The sequence below is a fragment of the Anoplophora glabripennis genome, unplaced genomic scaffold (assembly GCF_000390285.2).
Source record: "Anoplophora glabripennis isolate ALB-LARVAE unplaced genomic scaffold, Agla_2.0 scaffold57, whole genome shotgun sequence".
Classification (NCBI taxonomy): Eukaryota; Metazoa; Arthropoda; class Insecta; order Coleoptera; family Cerambycidae; genus Anoplophora; species Anoplophora glabripennis.
Window position 1 is genome coordinate 1,334,344 of NW_019416296.1, and position 11,310 is coordinate 1,345,653.

An 11,310-nucleotide genomic window follows, 5' to 3' on the forward strand; every position below is an offset into this window, starting at 1 on the left:
CATTACATGTGTAGAGTCCTTAAGTCATTTTTTTAAGCGAAGTCACATTTTTAGACGGAGTGGAATCTTTTACCTTGATTTATGAAAATCTGGCTCCAGATGTGTGATTAATGAAGGTGAGATCAACCAGCAATCCTTATGATGCCAAATTTTACTGAAATCGGTGGATTTCAAAAAAGTACACCCGCCATATTGGATCAGCCATCTTGAATTTTTACAATGTGAATTCATATTCGTAATCAGCGACCCAAAAAACCCCTTTATACAAAATCTGGTCAAAATCCGCTCAGAATTTGAAAATAGCGATTCCTGCTCGGTTTTTTGAGGTTAGAAAAAAAACCACACGTTCTAGCTCAATTCTGACAGTGGATTTGAATTCAGCAGAGTCTTTTACATAAAAATGTACTATTTGATGTGGAAATAAATTTTTTTCCAAATTTTCCCAGTAAATTTTCATCAATTTTCACTATTTTTCACAAGTTTTTTGAGGTTAGGAAAAAATTGTGACGTGATGGGCCAATTCTGACCCCAGATTCGTGTTCAGGAGGCCAAATTACTACGAAAAATATATGTCGCATAAAAAGTATACCCAACTTTTTTTTTGTGTGGCTGTGTAATTTTTAAGAAATTCAAATATGCGTTCTTTTGGTTACAAAGATAAGGGACTCAGGAAAAAGTGTCTTAAGAGGGTTCCCCGTTAAAAAGTATAACACTATCAGATTCCGCATGTCATAAAATCTCTGTGTACCAAATTTAGTGATTCTCGAAGTACAGGGTTCCGAGATATAAAAAAGACTATTTTTAGGGGCAGATTTCAGGGGGCTGTAACTCCGAACGAGGTGGCCACTTGGCAAAAATAAAGAATACGGGTCCCCTAAATTTGTCTTAAGAATCTATAACCAAATTTTGTTGCATTCATTTCGGGACACCCTGTATAGAGCTTAAAAAACTCAATCTCACATGACATTTGAATTTATTCTCGGTTAACAAAGCCTTCTTATATTTTTCGTCGTCATATTTGACAAAAATTGCTTAGCATTTTTTCACTCAGTAAGGTTTGTACTAATTATAAAGTTTATATTAATGGTTTTTACTATTTCTGTTTTTCCTAAATGAAGAAAGCGACCTATGGAGTCACAAATAAATTAAATAAACGCTTAGAATGTTCACTAATTTGCTCTTTTTAATAATCAATTTCAAATTAAACAATAATTATTAAATATTAACAGATTAAACATTTAATTATAATCATGAATAACAAATTACAAATAATGACATAAACCACAGAAACTTACATAAAAATTGCATTAATTATATGCATTTGTTACATCGCTTCTCAATTTTTTCATAAAAGTTCTTAAACGTTTTGGGAGTAATTTCCCTGCAAGCCTTATTATTTTTTATGCTCTATCTTTCAAAATAAAACCACAGACAACAAATGTATTTTTCTACAAAACTGTTAAAAATGGGCTTTTTAATTGTCGTTTTTGATGTTAAAAATGTCATTTTTTGACACGCGTGTTAAAAGTAAGTTACTTTTAACACTAGTGTTAAAAGTACTGGTTGCTACGAAAATTTTGGTTCATAAACACTGTGATCTGTGTGGTATTTTTTGATTTTCTTATTTTTATTGAGTTTAAAGTTCTTCCGATTGTTTTGTAGAAAAAATAGAAGTGATTTTATTTTGTTCGTGAAGTTAAAAAACTCGCTACACTCGTTTTTTAATCATCTTCACTCACAAAATAAAATGCCACTTTTAACACTTGTATCATAAATAACTATTTTTTACAAGGTTTTCATTTGAAATGTGTTACATTGTATTGTACAAGTGGCCCAATTTTAACAGGTAAAAGTGAATCTGAGAGAAAAGAGTGTGAAAATTTCCAATAATTATAATTAATTTAAATTTATTGGTGCATACCGACTGAAATGCATGCGGTTTTATCGTTACCCTGCATGAGCTAACGTAGCATTGAAACACTCATACATTTTACCACATTCGCTACCATGGTTTCTTCAAAATAGGCGCTTAATTATACAACTCTATCGAAGCTGGTCTATCATTAACTTTAATAATAACCGTGATTTCGTCCACGCCAACCTCAATGTATTTTCTCCTAAATTTAGAGTAATAGCATAAGCTAAAATGATACACCGTTCCCCAATAGCAATAATATGGGTCCCATATTGGCGGCATATAAATAACATATTGAATCTAGGCCCAATATTTGGAAGATTTAGCCGAAATTGGTAAAAACAGGCGTTCAATGTATGAATCGATATAATTTCTACAAAGGTCCAATATGCAACTAGCAGATTAATGTTTAATTTTTTAATCTGCCGTTTACAATATTTGGACAATATGTGGGAAAAATATTTTTTCAATATGTTTGTGCTGCTGGGGTTAATGCAAAAATTATTTAATACCTAAATGGATGTCTCAACTACCACCCCTTTACACAGGGTTGTTCTTTTATGACAATTATACTCGTATCACAATATCAATACCTAACAGAGGCTTTAATCGATAGACTGGATCAATAGATTTAAATTTTTTATTGCCTTAAAAAAAAATAAAGAAAGGAATTTACACAATATACAAGCTGTTACAAATTTGCTTGTCACTACAAGGATCTCGGAAACGGTAAGAGATATCTACAAACTAGCTTAAATGTGGGCAAAGTTGCATAATCAGGGGACCAACATTATGTCTCTGAAAAATCAAGGCTAATATGATTAGTTTTCGAAATACTAAAAAAAAAAAGTTTTTGTTTCATTTCAGCCTTGTTTCAAAAAAGGACACTTTCTCATGACATCTTTTTGCCCTCTATCGAATGGCATAATCAATTTTTATATGTAATGTTTCGTTTCTCCAGAACAATCATCAACTTCATTTTTTTAAATACAACCCTGGAAATTTTATTACATTTTTTGCAGGCCTTCATGACTCCCAATACTGTACTGCCTCAGCCCGAACCAGATTCAGATGTTTTGTCTTGAAAAATTGATCTTCAGTGTATTCGTTCCAAATTTATCTAAATTTTTTATTTAGATTTCTATGTTCATTGAATTATTGTACACTCTAAGTGTCGTTAGACCCTGTGAAATCTACCTAGTTATTTAAACTATTACCATCATATGTTACGATAAAACATATTGGAGTTTTAATCCCATACTCATAGTTATTTTTAGTTTCTCGACTGCTCAAAATTCAAACAAATTTCGATCTAATTTTTTTTCAGGATATTCATACAAATATATGACATGCTCTTTCACAGTTGTGGTTACAGGTACAATAAATTCCAATCATAATACGCTTATCGTCATTTTCAACATTTGTCAAAATGGAAACGTTTACTGTAATTTTTTAAAGTATAATATTCATTTGGGGTTTTGGTTGTTCATATGCATTTTTAAAAATTAATTTGTCATAATGAAATTAAAATTGTAATATTTTAATTTGATGCAACAACTTATCGAGTTACGTATGACCAGGTGATGGTAATAGTTGAAATAACTAGGTGGACAGAATCAAACGACATCTAAAGTGTACAATAATTCCATAAACATAGAAATCTAAATAAAGAGTTAAGATAAATTTCCATAATTTATTCAATAATTAAAATTTTAATTGGTGTGACCATCCTAATCGCTGATTACAAACGTTGCTTAACCATTATACACAAATAATGAATTTATTAATTTAATATTCTTTTACATTACAATTTACAATTCTTATGTAGTTAACATACCTATGTAAATTGTTGCAATGCGTCTCTAAATAAACAAACAAATTTAAAATTCAGCTAAGTATTAAATAATTGATCAGCCTAATTTTATTGGCAGCTATAATCTTACACTGTTGGACTTAATAAAAATGTATTTTTTCATTCAAAATCTTTCTGGAAGAAGATAAATTAAATCAATTATGTATTATAATTTGTTGTGGACAATTTTACATGTTAGTAAATAACATTCATGCAAAAAGGCTGCGACAAAAGTCCTTGTACAATGTATTATTAGACCGTCTACTATTGAAGTATTTTTAGACCAAGCATTTTTATAAATGCCAGTAATTATACCTGAATTAGTATAGGTTTATATTTAACTCAGGTGAAAGTGAAATCTCATATAATTAAAAAAATATTTTAATTATGCATTTGTGATACTACAGAGAATAGTAGTTTGTTAGTCATGGAATGTTAGGTGAAGCATACCTATTTTCTCTAAAACACACTTGCGTTTGTTAATGTTTGTTTATTAAAAAAAGAAAGGTTGACACATTTCCTCAAAATGATTTTTTTAAGATCAAGAGTATTCAATCGCCAAAAATATGTACCAATGAACGTAGGTATACTTACACAAATAAGTACTGAGCATTGAATGAGCCATCTGACTAAATCATTTGGAATGTATCTCGTTTGTCATCACTGAATTCTTTGCAGTGCCATGGGAAAGGCGGGAAAATCGTTTGGAATATTTATAGAACGGTGCAACATTCAAAATTAATTTACTTCGAGTTTTTGCATGATTAGGACATTTTCAGAATAATTTCGTATCATTGGATCAAAATAATTGCTTTTCGACTTGATCTTTTCTTCTACACAGAATGAACTTACAATTAGATTTTACTCCTCGTTTGAATTTAATTAGTGAATAGATAACAGATTGCAATAAAAATATTTATAATTACATACTATCTTGATAGGCATGTATTACATTTTTCTTAACTGTCAAGGCAAGAAAACCGTATAGCGGGAAAGTGTTCCAATCGTTGAATAACAAATAGAAGAACCGAAACGCTGTTATTTTATGGTTACCATTACTCTGAGCATCATTAAATTACCATTATATTAAATGTGGAAACAGTGTCATAAATTTGAAAATTACTATTACAGCATATTCCAGAAAAATTACTTTCCTATTATTTTGTACCAGTAAGATCTTAGGTAATTGCAATAATTATTTTATGTTTGCTAACTATAACTTCAACAGAAAAATGATAAGACTGCGTTTCTTTGTACAACAATCACTAAATGGTATCAAGTAATTTAGACATCAATTTATTGATCGATATATTGTAGAAACTGTCCTTCAATTCATTTATGTACATTGGGTGAATTAAGACTAATTTTAAATTAAAAAATAATTAAGTGTTTGTTGTAGTTATTGAAACAACAAAAACACGTTTATCATTTCATAATTAAACCTACTTCTACAATAAATAAAAATATATAGTCAGTACTTAATTATGTGAAAACACATTAAAAATTGATTAAAACAACCCTTGTGCCAAAAGGATTGATTAAGGGATATATATATTTTTTTGTAATTTTAAAGGCGGCTTTTTTAAATGTTTTCACTTATGATAAAATATCCAAATAAACATACTTAGTGCAAAATTGTGTACAAGGTCATTCATAAAACACAACAAAAAATGGTAAAGAGCAAAGTTCTTGCAAATTTTTTGCCAGCTTAAATATATAAAAAAACAATTGAATGTTGTTAAACAAAAAATATCTTATAAAAAATGTTTTATACTGCCTTCATACTGTTCTAGACAAAGGAAACAAGCAAATTTTTAAAAGAATAGGTAGAAAATATTCACTAAACTAATTTTATTGGTAATATATTATAATTATCTAAAGTGTGAGGTAAGGTCACTTTTAATTTTAACTCGTATATTTACATATGAGTAGATAATCGATTATATTTTAGTGATATATATCAATTTTTATAATATTCAGAGTGTAACTAATAGGCTTGGCCTAACTCTAATGACACCAGAAAAAATTTTTCCTATAAACGTGCACAAAAACACTGATTTCGTGATACGGGATGTTCAAAAGTTCTTAATGAAAATGTGCAGTTTATTTTATGAAGCAAAAAGAGAAAACAGTCAAGGAAAACCATGTAAATATAATAGTTTACTTCAATCACAGATAACATGATTATTTGAAAAATAATTTTTATTACAAACATAATGATATTTTGGCATTTTTAACTACATATAATTAGTTAAACAATCATAGTCAATCATATTATCATTTATTTAAATAAATAGTAACACGCAGTAAGAATACATTTATGTACTTTTTCCATAATTTCACCCCTGTATGTGAATAACTGTACCACACCTTTGTTTGTGGACTATCAACAATTTAAATTACATTATACGTTTGAATAAAATCACTTCATCTGGTTCTTTGTAAATTAAAAAACTTTATTTCAAGCTTTATTTCGAAAACTAAGCATGTCCCAACACATGCTTTTAGCAACATTTTTTGTTAGTTTGCAATTTAGAATCCGACATTAAACTCTGAACAAGCAATTTACTACATTCTGTACTTTTAAATGTGTCACGAATAAATAGATAAAAATATTTACCAACTTTTTATTACTGTTTTCAGTCTCACTGAAGTTTAAAAAATGTATTATTTATTACCACATTACCTGAATATAATATTTTTAGTGGCGTTATTTAAATATAACCTGAAAGTCGAGCATCATATTTTGGATTTTAACGTAATACCTCTTGGTCAGGTACATCGCTATTTTATGGACAACACTCGTTTTATAATTGAAAAAGCAGTTAATCTTTATCTTTTTATGATCACATGAGGTCAGAATAAATGCGTTTTATATTTATCCTAGTTATCTTGGAACTGGTAAAGCATCTGTTAATTTTGCTCATCAATGTGTAAAGGATATTTTATAAATAAAGCAATTTGTTAAGACATTTTTGAGGGCAAATTAAATTAATTTCTAGTTCCTTGCACAAACATAAAAATAGATTAATCAAATGTTTTAAATTGGCGACAACATTAAAGTATTACTGATAAAACAACAAAGGAATCAAACACGTAGTTATATCGAAGATGATAATCTATTCACTTGTACTATTTTAGTATTATTTTTAAAAAATGAGAAGGTGATATACCTTTTTAACAATCAGCGTTACCAGGTTAATAACAAAAACAACAACATTAACTCGAGTTTTTTTACTACAACTATACGACTTGGTATTAAGTAGGTATTTGTATGATAACATAAAATTTCTAAAATAAGTTATTGACAAAATATTATCTCTACTTTTACCAGATTGTGGTTGCCAAATATTTGAAAAACAAAAATTTCCCAACTTAAATCTTATATTCTGAATTAAAAGCGACTTAAAAATATAGTGGAATATTATGAAAAGCATAATATCCTTTTTCAAAAGGCCCTTGTAAAAGTAATCGACAAATAATCCTAAAAAAACTAAGAAAATATACTGTACTAGAAATAAAAGCATATTTTTAAACAAGATTTTCAAAAGTATTGTATTTAATCAGTAAAAATATACATTTTAGACTCGATTTTCGATGAACAAGCGTTTCTGTATCATCACGATTCATTTGGCGTATTAAAGAAAGGTTTTATAATTTAAATTTAATCAAGTTTGGTACGTCTGGTTAGATATAATTAAGACAAATGTTTAATGAGTTAGTCAATTGAAATTATTATGTTGGTATGAACTTGAACTTATTTACTAAGCACTTAACCTAAAATTTGCACAACAAAAACTATAAATTTAGCAATATTTACCTCTCAAATTAGGTAGCATCTCCAATTCCCGGTTTTTAGTAATGTTAAATCGTGAACTTGAATGTCGCTTGTCTTTCTTTAACAATGGGCCTGCGACAGTACCAGTCGTCAGCTTGGACTTGTTAAGTGGGGTGGGTGGAGGGACTCCCCCGACAGAATTTGTCTTAGGCTAAAAAATGTAAAAAAAAATCACCAACATATTATTTACTATATAAATAAAACACTACCCCTTCTACAACTCCCCCTTTTCGTCTGCGAAAGATACCACTTAGAGCCATAACTATAACCACTACTTTCTGCACTAGTAATGTTTTGCAAAGTTGTGCATTCTTAAAATAACTTTTTACAAAAATGGGTTATTTCACGAAATTTTCATTAAAATATTTTTTTTTTATTAAACCGCAAACGTAGGCCAAATCACGTACGCAAATACTGCCGCAAGTGTAAATATAAAGCAAATCAAATATTTTCTAGTGTCAGTGGTGGTTCGTCGTTAAAAAAAAAAGTAATAATTCTACGGCCAGTGGATAGAGATAGAGGTCAACAACAAAACTATTAAATACACTATCGCGTTACCGTAAACAAAGTCTGCGACAAAACATATTGACAATTTCTAGTTTAACTTAATTGCAATAAATATGTTTCAATACTGCGTCAACTGCTGACATCGGTTTCAAGTTTCAAGTGTATAAATACAACCCATAGATTGCGTATTATTACAGTGAAAAATTTATTTGGATAGCATCTGTAACAGTCTTCTTAACTGATTGTAGGAAAATTAGATGTAACAAAATACAACATAGCATTCCTGAATCTATAAACAAAACATCGGTAAATAATGCGATAATTTTTTAACGAACGTCCGACCGTAGCAATGTAGAAACATGAATTATTTAAACGGAGATTCCTTATCTAAAAATAGCTGGTAACGTAAACTTAATCTAAAATAATATAAATTGAACGCTACGAAATAACATAATTGCTCACCTCTGCATCGCTGTCACCGTTGCGATTCTTTTCTGTTTTATTCTTCGTATCCTGTAAAAAAATTGAAAACCTTCATTGACAATGGATTTGCGGGAACACACTAACCTATTTGACATTCATAAGTAACTAGACCCGTAACAGGCACAATTCGAGTAATTAAAAATCATATACTAACCATCTCCGACAGTACAGACACTATAACGCTAATGAACTACAAATAACGTTAACACACTTTTAATTATAATAATAAATTAACAAAACATGAATGGCCACGGCATCAACTAAACATTCTTTTACTTGTGTTAGCGGATAGATTTATTGTAGATACATCACATTACTTAGTTATATCAAACTCTTATCTTCAGACTAACAAACTCAGATAATTAAAACACTTAACTCGGAATTAATTAAAAGCTATAATTTACACTGGGGTTAAAAGACACACCGGACCGGACATTACTACAGAAAACGAACCGCGCGACATCTACCGAGACGTCAATTGAACGATAATTGGATAAGACTGGTCACGTGGTATTTCTTTTCTGGTGGGGTTTCTTTTTTGACTCTTCATAAGGATACATTGTCGCAGTGGCGTACCATCATTTTTTTTCTCGGGGTAGCTACCGATTAACGACAATAACGATAACGACATACAGATAACTCATTGGTATAGGAAACCACAAAAAGAATAATTAGACCAATATCAATTGTAATTTGTATAACTAGTACAAAACAGTAGAATGACATACCTGCTCAAAAAAATGTAAAGAAATGAAATTTTCCTTTAACAAAAATCATTTACGTTCTACAAAACTAGCTAAATAAAAGTTATAATAAACAGAACAGAAAACAAAAAAACATACACAACAAATTATTAATAATTCACGATTTAATATGCTACTCTGCTTTTTGACATGAATACGAGTATGTATACTTACATGAAAAACAATTTTTCTTTCTTGGAACAGTAAAAAACATTCATTTATTAGTCAGATTGTTTTTAAAATCAAGGATTCAAATAATATAAAAAAAATTCTATTAGAAAATATCTATTGAAATATATTGTTACATACATTTAGCTTTATACTTACAATTAGTATGTACAGACAAATATTTTTATGAGTTCTTTAAAAGGGCTGAACACCTATAAAATTCATACCCTGCTATTATTAATGCACAATTTTAAAGAAAGATTTAATCAACATGATCTTAATAATTGATTATAATACAATTCTGCACAGTTTTACAGTACTTATTTCACAAAACATTTAAATCATAGATGTTACTGATACATATACATACATAATTATGTATTATAATCCACAATACCTACTATAGTAAACAGATGAATAAAAAAATTGTAATTAATGAAATGGTGGTAAGTTTATAAAAAGGTCTTGGTCCTAACTTAGCCATAGTCTTTACCCTAAGAAGTGAAATCTACAGATTTCAATGTGCACGTTTATAAAAATCCTGACCAAGTCATAGTTTTAAAGATTAACGTCTTAAAGAATAGTCTTTTGAAAGTTCCTATCTTTTAACTTCTTAGATTAAGACTAATACCACGACAAGTATGCAAGTGCAAAAGTCTGTAATATTTGAATTACCAATTCTTAATTAGGTTAAGACCAAATTTTTATAAACAAAGTAAAAATATTAGGATTAAGATTAAGGTAAAGTTGCAGCTAAATTAAAACTAAAATCTTTTTATAAACTCGTCACAAGTGTGTAAATAAAACTGTATACATATAATTTGACATGATAATTCCACATATAAGCCTTTTGTTGGAAATATGTATATTTTTCTACATACTACAATCCACTTTTCTAATAAACAGGTTCCGGTTTTTGTGTCTTTAAAAGCCCATATCGTGATTTAATTATTATTCTTTGTTTGGAATATTTATCTTCAGGTGAAAACCGAGCTGAAATTAAAATTGCTGTTAATCTTTTAAAATCAAAAATGGTATAAATATAGTACCTGGATGAGCAGACTCTGTAGGATTTCCCCAAGGATCCGTTTTCTGAAAATAATGTATATGAAATGTATATTTTTCAAATATCTTACAATATTTACACACCTTTAAGGTATATACTCGTTTCCCATTTTCTAAATAATACATCAGATACATTTTTTGATTTTATCTTCTCTTCAGCTGGCGTGTTATTTTGAGGTTATGTTATGATGATTGATGATCACAGAATTAACAGAACACAGAAAATAATACAGAAGAATTATAGATTGAAAAGGCTTGTTTTGGTTCTGCTCTCAGTGGATAGCCCTAGAACAGCTGAAAATAGTTACCCAACGGTATTGTCAATATGTCTAGACTTACACGTTCTTATGAATGGAATGGTCGACTAATTTGAACCGTTCTAAAACGTTCTCTGTCGGTACCAAAACACACTTTAGGCACATATCTAACTTTAGGTGTGTATAAAAAATTTACTCCGTTTACTCCTAATTAGGCTCATGGACTTACGAGTTTTGAAAAAAGAAAAATTATATGTTTACATTACTAGAGAGCTTACAAGTTAATTTTCGTCAACTACATATAATTATTCTTTAACAGAGTAGATATATTTTTTATCCACTATTTACATTTTCGAATACATTAGCTTTTTCTAGTAAGTTCATATTACTCTTCCTGCATTTTTTTCATTGAATATAATATTTGCACTTGATCTCATAAATGGTTGATGTATTTTCTCATTGCACCGGATGAGGCATTATAA

General features: G+C 29.1%; 2 protein-coding genes across 3 annotated transcripts in view; both read right to left on the bottom strand.

Moving 5' to 3' along the window:
* Positions 1-9,030, bottom strand: part of LOC108917532 (serine/threonine-protein phosphatase 2A 56 kDa regulatory subunit gamma isoform) — a 36,677-nt gene extending 27,647 nt beyond the window's left edge. The window contains exons 1-3 of one of the 2 annotated variants that reach the window (XM_018724175.2): positions 8,750-9,030; positions 8,575-8,625; positions 7,588-7,756 (exon numbers count right to left, since the gene is read on the bottom strand). In XM_018724175.2, the coding sequence (XP_018579691.1) occupies positions 7,588-7,756; positions 8,575-8,625; positions 8,750-8,752 (223 nt within the window). In that variant the 5' untranslated portion in view covers positions 8,753-9,030. Of the gene's footprint in view, positions 1-7,587; positions 7,757-7,814; positions 8,208-8,574; positions 8,626-8,749 lie in introns of those variants that run through there. The other variant, XM_018724176.2, reaches the window with a different exon arrangement.
* A 577-nt stretch (positions 9,031-9,607) lies between these two features.
* LOC108917515 (H/ACA ribonucleoprotein complex subunit 3) lies at positions 9,608-10,782 on the bottom strand. Its single transcript, XM_018724148.1, has 3 exons — positions 10,656-10,782; positions 10,556-10,598; positions 9,608-10,499 (listed from the first exon to the last, which is right to left on the bottom strand). The coding sequence occupies exons 1-3, from the start codon at positions 10,704-10,706 to the stop codon at positions 10,402-10,404; spliced, it is 192 nt and encodes a 63-aa protein (XP_018579664.1). The 5' UTR covers positions 10,707-10,782; the 3' UTR covers positions 9,608-10,401.
* Between the last annotated feature and the right edge of the window lie 528 nt (positions 10,783-11,310).